General features: G+C 35.7%; 2 protein-coding genes across 2 annotated transcripts in view; both read left to right on the forward strand.

Moving 5' to 3' along the window:
* LOC136848959 (protein madd-4-like) overlaps window positions 1-14,193 on the forward strand; it is a 616,220-nt gene extending 602,027 nt beyond the window's left edge. The window contains exon 29 of the mRNA XM_067121770.1: window positions 12,168-14,193. Within this exon, the coding sequence (XP_066977871.1) occupies window positions 12,168-12,292 (125 nt within the window). The 3' untranslated portion in view covers window positions 12,293-14,193. The remainder of the gene's footprint in view (window positions 1-12,167) is intronic.
* Window positions 3,984-19,643, forward strand: part of LOC136849227 (DNA mismatch repair protein Msh3-like) — a 95,209-nt gene continuing 79,549 nt past the window's right edge. Inside the window, exon 1 of the mRNA XM_067122441.1 lies at window positions 3,984-4,321. The gene's annotated coding sequence lies outside the window, so the exon portion shown is untranslated. The remainder of the gene's footprint in view (window positions 4,322-19,643) is intronic.

Below are 19,643 nucleotides of genomic sequence, written 5' to 3' on the forward strand. Positions count from 1 at the left end.
AATCAGAAGTAAATTCACAAGTCTTGTAGGGAGAGGTGGCTAGACTTTGATCTTTAGGTGAAGCATGAAGGTAAAAGCTTCACAAATAAAAACACTGTGAAATACAGTATGCATATAGGTGTTTAAACCTTGTCCAAAACCATATGTATCAAGGTGCAACATTGTATGAGAATTTTTATTTCTTGTGAATTCAAACCTCTTACTTTTAGTAATGCCTGGTTGGAGGTCACTTGGGTAGGGTGGCCTCGATTATTGTAAGGTTATGCATAGTGGGAGATGTTTTGGTAGAGTTGTCCTGGTTGGGCATATTGTGAGGACATTTGGTCAGAGTTGTCCCTGTTGCTGTGGTGTAACCTTTCTGGCATGGAAACAATTAAGAGCACAAGTAATTCAGCTTTTTATTCACCACAAGAAAGGCTGATAATTAATGGGGCTAATGCAGAGCCAATGCAGATTCCAGGTCAGCAGAGTAAAGCATACCTAATGCATCCGATCCTACAGGTTATTCAGAATTTCTTGAACATATTTTAATTCCTTTCATAGCAGAGAAGCTGCATTTTACAGGTACAGTAGTAGTTGGAACTGTTAAGTTTAATTCACAAAGGCTAAGTATACTACTGTTAGCCTTTTCTTGGTGATGTATTGTCAGTTTGGGGGTAATAAGTCCAAATACACGGGTTACTGTATGTATGAAAGTCAGCTGAAATTCTCATGACCCGACTGAATGGCTTTATTATTTTATTATATACATCCTGAATATCAGCTGTTACGTCATTATTCAAATATTATAACAATGAATCTAGCGAAACAAAACAAAAAGGTTATACATATATTGTACAGTAATTGTTATGTACATATAGTATGAATTTATGTTTGAATTTAAAGACCAGTAATACTCTAATGTTGCTGGCAGCAAATATTAGGGTTTGTGGTAAAGGAAAGACCTCAGAAGAATGCTTGCTTCCAATTTCCAAAACTCTAGCAGAATCAATTATACTACATGATGATAAGTATTAATGAAGGGACATTCGAGTCACAGGATATTAGATTGATATGAACCTTTTGAACCAGGTTTCATAATGGGAGTAACATAAATCAAATTTATTATATGTTGTTCAGTACCCCGTACATGTAATCATGATTAGCTGTATTTTGTGCAAAATGGACATAGCTAAACAACTTGAATAATTAAAAGAAGAAAGGTTCCACCATACATGCCCAGCCAACAGTGTACTGTCTGCCACCAGCCTAACTCATTCTTCTTTAAAGCTCTGGTTGCATCAGATGTGTGCAGTGCATCTGAAGTCTACAATGAATTTTTCCCAGATTTTGTGCTGTTTATCCATTTTTATTATATGCCTCTCACTTTGGAGTAACAAGTAAGGTTGTCTGGCCTGGGAAGCTGGGTCACCTGGACTTGGTTTCTATCTGCAGTCATTTCTCAGACTCACTTGCCCTCATGGCCCCTTGCTGAGTCTCTCACTGGGGCTGTATTATTCTACTTCTCTGTAGGCTTCTGTGATTAGGGAAGGACAAGATCAAGTTTTTAATTGATCTGTAATGTAATTAAGATTTTAGTAATTCCTTGATCCATCCTACATCATCCTAACATTGTTTCCTGCCTTAAGAGATCTGCAGAGTCCCGTGGCATGATTGAAGATACCTGGATTTTTCTATCTGCCTGACTCCCTCTGATATGTTCTCCACTGCTGGACTCACTGGTTTGGGCTGTTGCTGTCATGCTTCATTCTGGAGTTCTGAGTGCCCCCAAGGCTTGGATGATTCAAATTACTCCACTTTTCTTTGGCCTAAGCAGTGGTTTGTTTTTTTGACTCATGTTCTCTCTATTCATAGTTCAGATTTCTTGTTGGGAAGAGACTTGTAGCCATCATTTTTACAATGGAGTCACTGCATCTCCTTGAGTCCTGATTATCAATCATAATCTTACGGAGGTTACTCTCCTTAGTCGTGGCAGCAGCTGTTGTTTGCTTGGCAGGGCTCTCCACCTTCCACCCTTTACATACTCTCACAGGGGTTTATGGTTGGTACATTGTTTAGGGTTCTCTTATGCCTTAGTCTTTGGTTCCCATTATAGTAACTTTTTATTTTCAAGTAATGTGGTTGGTTCTCACTGTCCCTTTTTTACCCCTTTTACCAGGTCTTTACCATGCCCTCTATTTTGACTCCTTCCAGAGGCACATGCTCCTAACAGCAAGAGAACATTTTGTGCCTGTTTGCCCTTTGACTCATGCAGCTCCAGGGACTTCATGAACATTTGAGATGCTTCCAGAAAGTGGCCCTCATAACCTCATTTGTCACTTTTTGGGCTACTATCTAAAATACTATCCTCCACAAGGCTGTGATCTTGCTTACCCTTGGCCCTCCTAAGCACTTCCCTTGGCTTCTTACCATGTCTGACAGTCATTCATCCCAAGTGCTGGTATTAGTGGGATTTAAGTTGGTCCCAGAGTTCAAGACTAAGTGGAGCTTTCAATTTATGTCACCATCAGCTTATTTCATACCAAGACTCGTACTCTTGTCCAACCTTTTCTTTGATTTGCTGTAATCAAACTCTCTCAAGACTTCTCTTTCATGTTTACTTCCATGATTTTCTGGTTGCACATAGATGTTTCTAAGGAGGCCCTCACCCAGCTCAGGAGCAACACCCTCAGAGTTTGAGTACCTTCTTTTTCTCTGCTGTTTAACTTTACCAGGAGGTGTTTTTCTCTTTAAATACCTGATTTTGGGCCTCAGATGCTTGAAGTACTGGATAGAAATAACAAATAAATTGACAGTTTATGAAAAAATCTTCCTATGATAATTTATTTTGGGTGGAGGGGCAAGATGGTTGACCAATAGCTTCATTTATGCCAACCACCAATCTTTGTGATCAGCCAATGGAAATCGAAAACTAATAATCATTATACACACACATATATATGTGCGTGTGTGTGTGTGTGTGCATTAATACATCTTCCATTACATCCATTATTGAGAAATTATCTGGCTCTCAGATAATTGAGTCCACTGTCCTGGATTGTGATTAATGGGTTTCAAATAACAAATTACGTTTTTAAAACAAATGTTTTATCCAAACCTATTAATAATAATCTAGAGTGGCCATTCCCATCCCCAGGAATCGTCGTGGTTAATGTCAACAGATTTTTTTTAACATTGACCAAATTGAGAGGTATTGAATGTCTGACAGTCATGTATAGCATTCATTCAGTGTTTAGTAACAAAAGGAGTCAATTTGTATGTAATAATATATGAAATGCTTGATAGAAAATGAATTGGCAATTGATAAAAAAAAAAAAAGAAATATCTTTTCAAATTTAATTTTTGTTTGGGGGGAGGGGCAAGATGGCCGATCCACAGTTTCTCCTCTTTCAACCAGTTGTCAGCGCGGGCAACCAATGAAAGCCATTTCATGTAGATTATATATATATATATATATATATATATATATATATATATATATATATATATATATATATATATATATATATATATATATTATATATACATATATTTATTTATTTATATATGTATCCTATATGTAACTTCATGTGGAAGATGTAATTTTTTTTTTTTTTTGTAACTAAATAAGTTAGAGCAAATCTTTCGGTTGATGTGTGTGTGGACCTGAAATTTTGAGGTCTCATAATCTTGGAAGTTTTCCCCGAACGCATTTTCGCACCAAATAAGAGCACGAGAAGCTTCGGAATAACTAAATCCAATAGTTGCGCTACAACTTAATCAAAAAATTAAAGAAAACTGACATAAGATGGCAAAGGTTAAATTAGGCAATTAATTGGCGCAAAATTTAAACCTCCGGTTCTATAATGGAACCGGGAGGGTGGGAAGTAAAGAAATATATTTTATATTTTAATTGGAAGTACGTAATATATTTTTTTTTATTAATTACGATAGTTATTTCGTTGGAGTTATATGGATTTTTTTAATGATGTTATTTGATGAATAGAGTAGTGAGGGATTTTTAACAGCGACAAAAAATTTTCATAACAGTGAAACGTTGAGGTTTAGTTTCCTTGTATATTCGTGTCCTTGGGCTAGTGTAATTTGCGTGGTCTTTCGTTGAATTTTTTAAAACATTTATCCAAAGTTATAGTGTATCTGCATTTCCCGTTTCTGAACCTAACTGTTACTAAACGAGACGTCGTCAAATCCATTAAGGCCATTATAAAACACCAATGAAAAAAAAGTGCATTGTGTTACATCCACTGAACTCTAGGCCTAGTACTGCTCACTACAAACAAGTGTGTAGTTTTATCGTGGAACTAATAACCATAAAGACGGCGTAAGTGTTACTTTTGGTTTTTTCGTTCATTATAACCAAGTTAATTTTACTAGGCCTAGGCTATATGAGGAAGTGGATGTGTCTTGCACGTTTCTGTTCGTCTGTTTGGATTTATTAGGCTACATATAGGCTAGACTAGGCTGGGTGACCGTTATGGGTTGCGCAAAGCATGCCAATTTGTTTTTTTCATATTCCCAACCCCTTAAGCATCAAAATGGGGAGGCTTGTAGTTTAGGCTAGTGACTAATAGTCACAAAACATATATTGAAATAGAAATGTCAGGACCAGTTAGCCTAGGCCTACATAGTCTAGATGTAAACCTATCCTACCCTTACTTTTCATCACCGCATGGCGTGAAATTGATTTCGACCACTTCACACATCCATGGGTGAGTAGGCTAACTCGTGATTGCCCTGCATGTGGAAGGATTCTCGTGTGGAATAGGCTAAGGAGCGCCTGCAGTTTACGTTGACGTGGGGTGTTGTCTGCCAGTTTTCTAGTCGCGGAGGAATATCAACATACGAAATCAGTACTAAAATGATGAAACCATAACTAACCAACCTAACCTAACCTAGTGCAGCGTGCCCTTATCTGGCCGGGGCCCTACCCCCTGGACCCCAGAAAGATACAGAACATGGCGTTTCGTGGAACTACTTACCTTGGCGGACGGGACAAACGGGCGTTACGTGGCGTCAACGTAAACTGCAAACTACCCTGGACTAGGCTAATTATCAAAAGGGGAAAACAATAGAACCTATTGACTTTTCGCGTTTGAGCTGACTATGGCAGGTGAACTTTTCTATGTTATTTTACTTGTTTTACAAGAATTTAAAGTAATATTTGTCGGGTAACTAAACTGTAATTGACCTTTGTAGACTACACGACAGAATTACCTAACGCGGGTAGGTCTAAGCCAACGTACACCGACTCCAGCAGCTAATGCGGCAAAATTGCAACCAGTAAACACCCTAAAAATACCAACCTAACGCTAGGGATGTTTACTGGTTATCAAATGGAGGGGGTGGTGGGCTTGCCGTGGACTGGGGAAAGAATGTGTTTAGTTACAGCTGGCCGACAAAATATTACGCTAAATTCTTGTAAAGCAAGTAAAATAACAGAAAAACGCCAATGATAGTCTAGCTTTTCTTAGAATTACCGACTTTTCCTATAGTATTTTGGTTGCATATTAACCCTTTACCATTATTTTTTGTCGGTCGACTGTAATTAACATCAGAACTGACATGTTTCTGTATGCTGGCCATCCTGGAATGCTATCGTGCATGCGCAGTGTTTAGGTTTAGGGAGCTTTTGGTAAAAAGTGGAGTTTCCTTCATTGGAAGGCAGAGGGACCTGGCTAAGTAGCACAGCCTGCTACGTTGCGTTAGGTTAGGGTACATTAGGTTAGCATGGTTCCTTTTATAATAGGTTTCCTTAGCCAATCCCTTCTTGAACAAATGACTCCCTAATGACTTGCACATGCACAGAACCATTCCATAACAACATGGCAGCCTGGTCTTTCTCCTAGCGGTTTCCCCCACCCAAAACCCCGCTTTCCCAAAGGGTTCCCAAACATGTTGAGTAGATAGGCTATGAGGTTAATAATAATTCACCGACAATAAACAACACCACCACCTTTATCAGCAACACTGAAAGTATAGGAAAAATAGATTCCCAAGGTAATAATCCGTGCAGAATTACCCTGCAGTTTTACCATCAAATGTACTGATATGCAAGTTGATGAAGTTTTCTTATTAAATAGTCATATTTTTTGGCATTGCCATTGATTTCAAAGATAAAAAGACAGTTGGAGAAGTAGCCTTTCTGTACACTTAACCATAGGTTGGTAGACTGTGTTGGTGTTGATTATAAACCCAGTGAAACTGCTACTGTGTTGGTGTTGATTATAAACCCAGTGAAACTATATAAAAATACCACTTACTTCTCACTTATGTAACTTGAGGCATATCAGCTGTGCACCCTGGTCCTCCTCACCTAACCTGATAAAAGTGCAAAGAGATGTGTAAATGTAGGCCTGTATGTGTGGGTCAAATCCTGCTTAAAAATGGATCAAAGACATCTCAACAGGACTGCATCCTTACCTAACCTTCCATTAACTTAGCCTAACCTAATCTGCCATGCCCTGACCAGCCTGGGTGCTTTGCCACTCTCAGATCTTCCCCCTCTTTCCCAGCATGACAGAACAGTGTGTATGCAACTGTTCTGCAGTAGTATCCCTAATCTAACCCTTGGTTATGGTAGGGGGTCCTGGGGGTGAAGCTCATCCCAGCCAGGTAGGGACCCAGCACACTGATATAAGTTAGGTTCAGTATATCCTTATGTTCACTCTTATTGTATTCTATCTCCCAAAACCTTACTTAACGACTTTCCCATAATGGTCACCCATAATTATAGGATAGGCATATAGGCTAAGTATTTTTGTGTGGGATAAAATACAATATTAGTGAAATCTAGTTTTATTCATCGTAACTTATCTTAGGATGCTGGTTCCTTGCCAAGGTGAGCCCCACCCCCTGGACCCCCACTTAACCTAACTTAGGGTGCCAGTTGCCAAGTATTAGGTATTGCACTATTTTACTTAAATGCCACAACTTGGTGTTGAAGTTTTCATGCTGTGCTCCTAAGTCTCCTTTATATACTTGATACGAACCTCATACTTAAATCTATTGCAAATTTACTGTTACTGAAAATATTTATTGATAAATGTTGTTATCTTGACCTACATGGACTTTTTTGAAGTTCTTTGTTTATGTTAATATGGCCACAGGAATGGAGCTCCTGATTGGACTTTGTCCTAGGACATTATGGATCAGGATGGCTAGTGTATCAAGAACATCTTTTATTTTCACCAGGAAATGTGGCTGTGTGAACAATGCTGAAGGCCAGTTGCCAAGTATTAGGTATTGGTTCTTTTGTAAAAGTTTAAATGGTTGAGTGGGGATCGGAATTCAGGCATTGCTGCAAAAAAACTGTCTTCAGTTTGTAGGCTAGTCATTACTCATTTGGTACAGGTGCCCCCCCCCCCCTTTTTTTTTTCATTATGTATCAGATACTCAGTCTGGTAATAAATGGGTAATTTGAAAGGATTTTGGAACCCCTTAAATCCTAAAATTTTGGGGGACCACAGTAGGAAAAGAGTTTTTAGGAGGGGAAAATAGCAAGGAGTAAAATTAAATTACTGTATGTCCCCTAACATTGCCATGATAACTTACTTTGCTAGTTCTCATTCTGATAAGGTAAGATTTATTGAACATCTGGTAATTTAGTAAAGTATAATTGTTAATCTTAATTGTGATTTTAACATTCATTTTGGTAGCAAATTAGTAGGTTAAGCCTAGTGTTACAGAGATACTTGGCCCCCGCTTCAATCCTACAATTATGGGGACCTCAGTGTGAAACTAGGGTTTTTAGGTGAGATAAAATATTAGGGTGAATCCTGATATGTTCATGATACTTCTGCAAGTTTTAATTGTGACCAAAGTTAACCCATGTTTTTAAAAGTTACATTATACACTAGGTTAGCAATGACCTGGTAATGTAGGTTATGTTAGTGGTGGGCAGGTAATGACCTGGCACCCCAGGTTAGCCTAGGTTAGGTTGTAACCCTATTGTTGATTTTAATTTACAATGCCCCAAGTTAGGTTAGGTTTGATGGGGACCAGAGACCTCCAAACTTTTCAAGAGCATCTGATAAGTCATTTGGTGAATGACATCACCCTTGTTATAGCATATGATAGTGAGAAAGAGATGGTGTCTCTCCCTCTCTGCTTGCTGGCAAGGCAGATGAACAAGTAAATAGTTCATCATGCCACCGAACTGTGAGCCACATGTTTTGGGCAGATGAAATGTCACGGCAGTCCAGCTCCGATGTTTGGTGTAGGTTGTAAGGACACAGTAGTTGGGAATATCTTTTGAGTTGTAGGAACTCTGGGTATTGACGAGTTTGCCATATAGCTGGACAGAGAACTTCCCATGTTCTGCTTCCCATTTCCAGATCCTTGAAAGACACCTTTTAGCTTAATTGAAAGTTTGGAGAAAAACTAGGTTAAAGATTTATGTAACAAAATGGAAGCGTTTTCAAAAGTAGTACATCAATTTAATGACCTCAGCAGTGCCTCAAGAGATTCCCTATTCCATATTCAGTGTTTTATTATTTGTAGGCATGAATATACTGGAACCCATATGTGTTTAGAAGTTCATGGTTCTTGGTGTCCCTCGAATTAATGCAGTACAGTATTAGATATGGCCCCTTGATTGTAGTATGTTTTCATGAGGCACACGCTCACTCACTTTCACCATTTGTGAGTTTTTCTTGTTCATTTTCCCAATAGTGCTGTATACCCTCAGATTAGCCTTCTGTTATATTTGGTTGTTTTATTTGTTTTGCACTCATTTTTAGAAGGCTCCAGAGCTATGTCATCACTACTTCATCTTCAGTCTCTGTCGTAAAGTTGTGAATTTGTGCTAATGTTAGGGAAGACTAGGTATACTTCAGGAAGCTCAGGTTATGATTACAAATATGATTATCGTAACCCTTTGAAGAAATTGGGGTTATGGTTAAAATCTATCCGTGCCAGAACACTCATCCTTCACTGACTGAGGGGGAAATGCTTCGTAATAATTTTCCTTGATCACACTATGTAATATTATACTTCTTGCTGCATTGATGAATTTGGTGTCATTGTAAAGTTAAAGAGTTGAACTTTATCATAACATGTTTAAAATACCAGAAATATCAAAGTTAAGTTTGGAATCTTGAGGAAAATTTAGACCTAATGAAAACATTTTTTTTTATACATTTTTGAAAGTACAGTAATAAATCCCAGAACAGACATTGTATACAATTTCTGTTGACACATTATAAAAGAATGGTAAATTTCTTTTCAGTGGTGTGAAACGCAATACTATTTAAGCCTTGTATGATATTTAAGCTTGTATGGTACCTCAAAGTGTGTTAAAAAAATGTAAAATACATTTGAGTGGCATAAGTTTGCCAAATGGAATAAGGGTTTATGTCTTTTAACAAAAAAATTGCCAAAAATCACACTGTATACTGGTCTTCATGGCAACAACAAGCATCTATAAATGCTATATTCAGGTATCATTGCTCTGACACTTATTTTCAATTTACAGTGAATTTATTGAAAATTAACTTTTGATTATGACTATTTTTGCATGAGACTTTCAAGAGGTTGAAAAATGGGTGACAACTATAACATTCAGCAGAATCTTAGAGTGTTAACCTGTGCCTTAAATTGAAGGTCCTTCTGTTATGCTAATTTTTTTACAGTTGTTTTAATACTAAGCCTACGTTGCCTTCTGGTTTTTGGGCCAATCATATTTAGTCTGGAATCTTCTGAAAATTCACTGATAGTTGTTAATAAAATTTGGATGCTCATTCTTTGGAATCTAACAACATACTTAAAGGTAAGTCAATTTGCATTGGAGTCATACTGAAGATAAGAGGTGATTAATGATGGTGTATGTTGACAGTTGAAAACATGTAAACAGTATTCCAACAAAAAAAAAAAAAAAAAAATGTGTGTATAGTATTGTTTTTGTGCACTTACATTCATCTATGATATGCACCCCATTCGAAGCCCTTGAGGTATTGGCCCAGAAAATAAGTAAAAAACCATTTTAAATGTCGTAAGGCAGTATTGGGTTTTAGTCTTCCTGAGGAGTGTCTGAATATTAAATTATTTTATTTTGATAAATTCAGCATTTTAATTGAATCTTACCTCTCTATTGTATATAACTTTACCATCTGCACCAGCAGAGGTATGACCTATAGCAAAATTTAAAGGTTCTCCTATTTCCTTTTAAGTACTAGAAAGTATCAATTTGTACCTGTAGGGGACTTGTAGGTACAAACAGCAACTGGCTGACTGTATCCTTCTGTTGCCCATGTAATCAACTGGTGCTTCTGGATAGTAAAATTGGTCCTTGTTTTTTGATGCCAATTTGGTGTGTTCTGGTCTTTCTTTTGGATTTTGTTTTGGTCTAGGATGGATTCTGGTAATAGCAAGCAAACTTGCAAAGTAGGTGGCTGCCACAATAAGCTTTATTAATTTTGGAGTCAGGTACCTTGCCAGCAAACAAATGAATGTTGCTGTTAGGTCTCATATCCTCATTGGAGAAGTTGGTTCCCATTGCAGGGCTTTGCAAGAGGCCTCCGCAACTTCATATAAGACGAGAATGGATCTGAAAGACACTGTCAGATTCCCACCTTGTTTCCATTTCAGAAGGCATGAAGGTGTTGGTTTGGTGGTACTCAAGACCACTTATTTTAGCTGGTCGTTTTCTCAAGATCAAGAACCTTGATGTAATGTTGTTCTCAGATGCATTGGACTTAGGCAGCCCCAGTAAAGAGCTTATGATTTGAAATACTTAATTCTCCATTATATAAAAATCTTCCTATCCCTGCATTTCAAAGCACTCGGATTCTGTCGGCTAGCTGGTGTTTGTATCTTTAGCTCCCCTGGTGGAGGGTTGGGGAAGTAGATGGATATATACTGATACTTGTAGGAAATGGAAAAATCTTTAAATTTTGCTAACTGTCACACCTTTGCTTGCACAGAAGGTAAAGCTATATATTGGATTGGTAAATATTTAAAAAATAAATCTGAATTCAGTATTTATATATTGTACTGTAGAAATGTGTATAATAAATATTATATATATACTATATGTGTATATATATATATATATATATATATATATATATATATATATATATATATATATATATATATATATATATATATAATCTGTTTATATATATGTACAGTATATATAGATCTTCAAATATATCCATAAAAAATTATTTCAACGGTGACACCGCTCATGTTCTGGGTTCCAAAAAGGGTAAGAATGGTTAAAATATTTTTTTTATGAAAAACTCAATAAAAGTGCAGTTTACATCATTTACAGGACACCCAAATGATTAAAAGTAAGGGTTTCTTACGATTTTTGACGATATTTCGGGTTATGACGATATTTTGGGTTATGACGATTTTCGGCTAACGATGTGGTGTCAGAATGGAATTCCCATTGTAAGCTGGGGACTGCCTGTGTATATGTATATATATATATATATATATATATATATATATATATATATATATATATATATATATATATATATATATATATATATATATATACAGTATTTATAGATTTTTAAGGGCAAACTTGAAACTGTAGCACTCATATGTTCCCATTGACCTTTTATTAACTTCAAATATTCTTAAAGTATATTTATCCAGGGTCATCCAGAAGCTGACCTTATAGAGACTAATTATTTGGTAAAAGTTTAAGGTACTGTCTCTGTTTCTATTTCTGTGTGTGTCTGACACATTGGTAACACAAAAGTGTTTCTATTTCTGTGTGTGTGTGTCTGACATATTGGTAACACAAAAGTAATACTGTAGTTCCAATTATGTTTTCATTTTCTATATACTGTGTATGTATATTATATATATATATATATATATATATATATATATATATATATATATATATATATATATATATGTATATATATATGTATATATATATGTATATATATATATATATATATATATATATATATATATATATATATATATATACATATATATATATATATATATATATGTATATATATATATATATATATATATATATATATATAGTATATTATATATATAATATACAGTACTGTACACATTTTATGTGAAACAGTGATTTTTGTGGTGCTTAATGTATTTTTTTACAGAATTTTTCTTTGTATGATTATTTTTGAATAACTTTTTTTTTTAACAATGGAGTACTTCAACTTTTACAGATCTGGAGAAAACCTCAGGGGCAAAAGACTGTCGTGACAGGAATAAGTACTGTAATATAGTGAGGAGAGTAAATATGTGTCGTGTCCAGAATTATAGGGAACAGTGTTGTCGTTCCTGCCCTTAACACACCTTTTGGTATAATATTAAGGTACCAGAAAGTGGTACTGAGGTTCCTAAATAAAGACTTACCAACAACTAACATCTGCAATAGCAACTGCGATCACAACTGTTTGTCATTCTTCCTGTACTTTGTTTTTATGATGGCATGAATTTAAGCAAGCCTTTCATTTATATTAGCACATATTTTGGTATCAAATATTAGCAATAAGTAGTGCAGTTAATTTTCAGTATTATGATAACATGGAAACACACTTGAAAAGAACCTTGATTGAAATAACTAAGACACTGAGCACAACATCTAGCCAGTAAGAGGCTTCAGTAGGTAGGCATTTTCTTGCACCAGCAAGAAAAATAGGTTAATTTCTGTGCATCCTATTCAACTACACTTAAAACAAATCCTTAGAAGCTGTGAAATTTTTTGAGTATGTGAAAGGATGAGTGGCTTTTATACAAAATATTCTTTATAATACTGTTGTAGAATGACTGCTCTAAAAACAGTGGACTCTATTTTAAAAGCTTATTTCATGTCTGCTTCATTAAAAAAGGAAGTGAATTATAATCATTGCCAAGTGCAAGAGGACCAGTGCTAGCAAAAGTTTAAGATTCTGTCAAAAAATCAGCTTAAAGAAGAATGGATTACAGCAGTGGTGAATATTCAGTTTAGGTGGATGCAGAACGTTTTAAAAGAAGACTCATAGTGCAGAAAGGGACTAAAGACAAAACAGTTGAAATTAATGAAGTTTGTAGACTGATGCAGCTGTTTATAAGAGCTTGAAAATAGGTTTAGAATATGTACCCTATACAGTATATGAAACTTTAAAGACAGGGTGAGATGTTTCTGCTTTAAATTTGAAATTACTGAATGTGTGAAGTATTTAAATATTCAAATTTGATTCTGTTTTTAAAAGCACAAATTTGATAAAAATCTAGTGTTGTTTCATTGTGAAATTTTTTTGGGTATAGTAACATTACATGTTTCAGAAAATTGTCTTGCCTCATTGAATTGCAATTTTATCAAGTGAGAAATTTGCCAAAGTTTTATGAGTGAAGTCTCAAAATTGAGGAAAAGGCCATCCAACTGTTTTATCATGTTACAGTATTTTACAGTAGAATGGAGAAACACCAACCCTGTGATTTGCAAATGATCACTGTACCTTTTTAAAGTGTAAGATAATTTGCACATTCAAACAAGTTAGTAATTTGAGAATATGAGTTTTACTATTTTGACAGATTTTAGACATGAAATATGATTCTTGAAAATAACAATTATAATACTTTTATAATTTTAATGTTTATGGATCTCATGTACAAAGACAGTTTTTTGATTACTAGAATAGAGTATTGGAACAAAAACACTTACGACCCTTTCATCCTTCTTTATATATGCTAAACTAATTATTTTCCCATAACCACTTAGATTAAGACAAAATTTTGTTAAAGTATGAATGCACAGTAAAAATAAAGAGCCAGTGCTGTGTAGAGACCCATTGGCTGTAGCTAGAGCAATGTAGATTGAAACTCATGTTAATGGCTGATGGAAGAAATTTGTTTCACATCATTTGATGGTGTTCATAACACCTATTACAGTAAACCGCACCATAGCAATGTAAGGCAAGCCTTTCTTTATTGGCGCACAACTCCCTTCATAGTGATATAGACTAGGCTGTCTGCAGGCATGTTATTTAATTCAATAGTTACATGCTATAATTAAGTGTTGTATGCATCCCTGTGTTGTAGAGCAATAAAAACCATATTTGATATGTACAGTAGAGTTTATCCATAAAATGTATCAAGTGAATATAATATACAAAACTTATACAATATGCATTGAATTTGCTGTTATAGTATATATTGTTTTATTCTTAATTTACTTGCATGTAAACTTCTCTAGTAATTTTACTTTGATACAAGAGGCTTGATCTTGACATCAGTTTGTGTAGATTTTGTATACTTTTACTCAAACCTTTAATTTTTTTATGCCAAGTTAACTCTTGGTGCTGGTGCATTTAACACAAATCGTAAGTAGTGTAAGTCATTCTAGATAGTAGAACAAGGTCAAGGTCAAGCTTCCGCTATGGTTTCAGACTACCTCAGTTTATAATGTTAATGTTATTTGTTATGATAAAACTAATGAATCTGAAAATTTTGAAGATTTGGAAGAATTTCTTGTAAATTACTGTCAAATCTAGAAAATGAACTATGGCATAATAGTTCCATAAAAGGAAATATAACACAGGGTGGTTCATTGTTTGACCTGTACTGTCATTATGTGGATTCAACAGTTTTTTTGTGAATTTATTCACCCAAGTGAAGTTTTCATAACGGCACATTCCTGAGAAAGGTTTGGCTTTTCAAAAAATTGATTCTGAAAATATCCCATTATGTTTACTAAAGCTAATGGCATTTTCATAGTTCATGATTTTATTGCATTTGTGGTACAGTATATAATTTTCCTATGACATTTTCACTTTTGGTGCATTTATAACATTCGACGCTGATCCCAACATCTGACTTTATTGTTTGTAATAATTGAACTAGTCATATTGATTTTAAATCAACTTTAATTTACCCTTCCCCTTCTAATTCAGGCAACAGATTTTTCTTTGTAAGAATTAGATTAGCTTGAAAAGGTAACGGTAAACATAACAGTATTTGTGGTTCGTATGCCATCACCCAAAGTGTGCTGTAAATGTCAAGTACGTTAAATATCATTTTTGTAATGTTGCTAGTGATAAACTGTAACAAGCACATTAAGAAGTGAAGAGTCATCTGTGTCTTTGAGAGTAAATTCATAAAGTTGAGGTAAAGAAATTTTACCACGGGACTGAAAGGTTTTGAATTTGACAAAAATACAAGGAATCACTAAACTGCATAATAATACCCAAGATGTAAAGATACTTCAGAGATCCTTCTGATTGGTAACGATGACTGTCACACGTCATCAGTACTGTATGCAATTGATTACTTTTTTCCCCTCAAGATTAATACCAATCTGTTTTTAAAATTATGATTGATAATGTATGAAAGTTTGAGTACTGTATGTGCTTTGTTTGGCACATTTACTAAAGCATGAACTGTATAAAATTATGATGAAATTTTTGGGAAATATTTGTAGCATATCATTAGTTGTACTATTCATGATCTGCAGTTTCTAGATAGATGAAATAGGTTTTAATGTACTGTAACATCCAAAACATTTTGTGAAACCAATTGCAACTAGTCCTTCACCACATTTTCTGATTAAAAATTTTCATCTTGCCTAATATTTCTATTTATTAAAATCTCATGTGTATTGTATCATTATCCTTCATTCCTCTTCCACTTTAGCCTTTACAATCACTTATTTATTTTCTATCCGTTGGATTTCGCATACCATAACATGACTGTATATATTGCTGTAAGTGCATTGTACAAATAAAGCACTAGATAATATTTCCAAATGTATTTCATTTGCAACCTAATCTTTTTTGGTGGCCATTGTCTTCATTGCTGCTAATACAATACTTTCATTTTACATTTGTTTCCAAAGTGTTCTACCCACCATATACGGTACAAGGATGCCAAAGGAAATTTCATAAAACAATGAGAGTTTTGATATCCCACCACCAGTGTAGCAGTCTTGTGAAAATCCAGTGTAGCAGTCTTGTGAAAATCATCTCCTTGCCTCTCCTGGTGTTTGATTATACCATTGCAAGTTTTCAGTCTTGCAAGCTGTTAAATACTGTAATAAATGCAATAATACACAGGCATAAAAAGGATTTTGACAAAGGAAAAATCTATTTCTGGGGAGGGGCCCGTGTCACCCGGTGAAATAATCCATTCAGCACTTATTTCTAGGTAATTCCGGTGCTAGATACCAGAGAAAAGCTAAATGTAAAGCTGGGGTTACTACCCCCAGAGCGAGCTCAAGAAATGGAGTCGTATATGGTAAAGGGTGAGATTGTCACAATCACGGGACCCTGCCCTATAAAGATTCCCAATGTCAAAAGTCCCAACGAGAGAGTGCCGATACAAGCCCATGCACTACTCAAGCGGACTGTACACAAGGCAACACCAGACGCATTCCATGTTAGCACCCACCCCACTAGAATGATGTTTACCATGGGAGGGAGAGAATGAAAAACAGGGTGGGTCACCCAGGTGACACGGGCCTCCCCAGAAATAGATTTTCCTTTGTCAAAATCCTTTTTCTGGATCGGGGTCCCGTGTCAGCCGGTGAAATAATAACAGAGAAATAAACATCATTCTTATGCTATTAAAGACTTAGAGACGTTGAAAACTAGGAGAATTCTACCCTGAACATTAGTAAGGTCCTCTAAATTCATGTAATGAAAATAATGTAAGTGGTCACTGTCTAAGATCATGAGCTTTAGAATTGAACCTGAATAGGCTTGTATTAAGAAAATACTTTCTGCCTAATAGCAGACACAATGACAGTACCCCCCCCCCCCTGCTGATATTATACTAAGCAGGTAGCTGTACTGTTTCATGCTGCAGGTAGGTGTTTCCACATTAAAAAAATCACATAAACTTTTCATACAAATCTTTGTGTGTTTGTATTGTAGTATGATAAGGAAGACATATGAAAATATAAGAAAATCTTATACCTTCAAAAACACACTTGCCAGAAGCAGACATCCACACTGGAGAACAGCATTCTAGTAAAGGAAGGACAAATAACCGAAAACAGGTCGCTTTGATTTTATCCTTGTTGTAAATAATAGGCCTTATGTGTAATACCTAAATTCATGCAGCATTTGCTGACACTTTAGATGTTTGTAAGATCTGAGTCAAAAGAGGGAGTAAGCAGACCAGACAGATTGATTGCTTACAGAACTGCAGTTTACATGTAGTAATTACCTAATGAGCTGAGAATCTTTACATGTAAATAAAATTATTTACACACTACTGTATACAGTAATAACAACATTATTCCAGGTTTTGATACAAGTAATATCTCTTAATCAAATGTGATTAATATAATTTTGTTCAGTAAATATAGTGCATTACATATTTGCCCGATAGATTTTAGCTGATGATACAGAATAACCTCTGCTCAAGTTACTTCAATGTGATGCATTTTGGACAGCGAAAGGATTTCTTAAATTTGTATCATACCAAATAATTTACAATATTGCTGTAACATAGCGTTAATAAGCCCTGTATGCATGTGCGTGCACACATTTGGATGAAATGCTTATCAGATTTATAGTGTGGAGACACCAGGTGAGAGTTCAAAACATAGCTACTGTACTAGATTTGTATAAATTAGCTGATTACTTGCATTGGATATGGTCCTTTCTTTAATATCATGCCCGTATTTATTGTTGCATTCCTTTCTGTACAGTATTCAACAGCTTACAAGACCTTTCTCAAAAACTGCATTTATTGGTACCTTAATAGGAAAGAAATAATAAAAGTCAAGGTCATGTAAAAAAAAACTGCTAGATCAACAAGATTCAGAATGTTTCACCTTACTTCTTTCCAAAAATAGTAGCCTTACAAAGATATTGCACATTCAATATTTTGTTTTACACCCACTCCCAGTGTAGTAGATATTTCACAACATTCCTCGTTTAAGAAAACTTAAAAATCTACGATTAAGATGTGCATATATAAAACATACATTGCCACTGAAACACTGAAGGCAAAAAATATTCTTAACTGTGGTTCTACTGCAGCAGATGGATGCAGTTGGGTAGTAGCCCTAAGGAAATCATTGAATACATTTTACTGCTACAGCTTTGCAGTGCTCCTTGCACCACCAAGGAAAAGATGTTATTAAAAACCTTGCTGTAGTTGAAGTGATCAGTGAAGCCCACATATGCTTCCTTAACATTTGAAAAGATAGGCAAGTCAATTGCATGTCACTGGAAGCCTTGTGGGTATCAGGACTAGCAGCAGCTGCAGTCTGGCCAGACATGGTGTGATAACCACGATTACCTACATCCTCATCCAGTAGCTCACATTGTCCTTGCTTAAATCACCTGTGGTAATTCTGAGGTGTCACTGGGCATCCACAGTCTCAAACTGGGAACCAAATGTTAACCTCCTGTCCAGTGCTCAGATGATACCAAAAGAGGTGAAGGATATCAGAGAAATCATTCCAAGCAGAACAGTCCATACATACGACCAAGCTCTTGTGCCTTTGTCCCACATTTTTTCTACCAGGAGCATAGTAATGCCTTTTTACTGCCACAGTGATACCTTGTTCCACTGGATGAAGGACTGTAGCGGTATTAGGAGGCAAAAAAGATATATAAAAAAAATAGTCATTTTCTACAACCAACCTGGCCTAGGTAGGATGCTCAGGACTGTTGTTGAAAAGCAGGTTAGTCTGTAGCTGATCTTGAGCAACATCAAGTTCTTCTATTTGATAACAGATGAATCACTAGCAGAAATGGCTGGAAAAAACTAATCTTTAAAGATGCTGGCTATGAACCAAAACTTGAAAGAGGGTTACCAGATTGTAGGAAGCATATTGAAAGAGAGTTATGAGATTGTAGGAAGCCTATTATCCTACAGAGATGCTTAGGTTATTTTGCAATGTCTAGCCATCACTGGTTTCACTCTTTTCATCCCAAAGCAGTTTCCATAGCCAAAACAGACACATGTAGCCTGCTAATCTTTTGGGCCAGTAACTTTCTGATTCATTAGCTAAGGTAATAGTGGGCACAGATCAGTACAACAAACAAGTTTCATCAGCATTGTACATTTGGGCACCACTGTAGGTACTTCTTACAAAATTTCTCTATCTCAGTACCTTCCTCTGAAGCATCCAAACGTTGCTATGATTTTTTAATAGCTGGAATGCAGTTTGGGAGTTTGAACCAGAGGAGCTAAAATTAGTAAGCCTTGAAGTCAGTTAGGTGTTGAAGACAAAGAAATTTCTCAGTAGCTACCATCAGTTTGGCACTGTAGATAAACCACACAAACTTTTCAAACCTGGGCCAAGACATGACTTTTAACTCCATCCCCCTCATGTACTTCTGGCCAACATCTTCTGTGTAAGCCAAAAGCTTCTGCATGGAACTGGCAGTGTCATGGGACATCATCTTCAAGTCACTTTCACTGAATATGTACATAGGACCACCTTCTCCCAAGCATATCCAGGAATCCCATCTGTTCTTACATAACACAAACCTTTGTCATTTTTATGGAATATCTTTAGCAAAAGCTGGTCCAGTCACTGAAGCTTGGTAAAACAGTAATTAATTACTGTCATTGTGTCTGCTATTAGGCAGCAAGTGTGTCTGCTATTAGGCAGCAAGTTTTGTATTTTCTTAATACAAGCCTGGTCAGGTTCAATTCCAATGCTCATGATATTAGGGCAGTGGCCACTTACATTAATTATT

Source organism: Macrobrachium rosenbergii, chromosome 20 (genome assembly GCF_040412425.1).
Source record: "Macrobrachium rosenbergii isolate ZJJX-2024 chromosome 20, ASM4041242v1, whole genome shotgun sequence".
Taxonomy (NCBI): Eukaryota; Metazoa; Arthropoda; class Malacostraca; order Decapoda; family Palaemonidae; genus Macrobrachium; species Macrobrachium rosenbergii.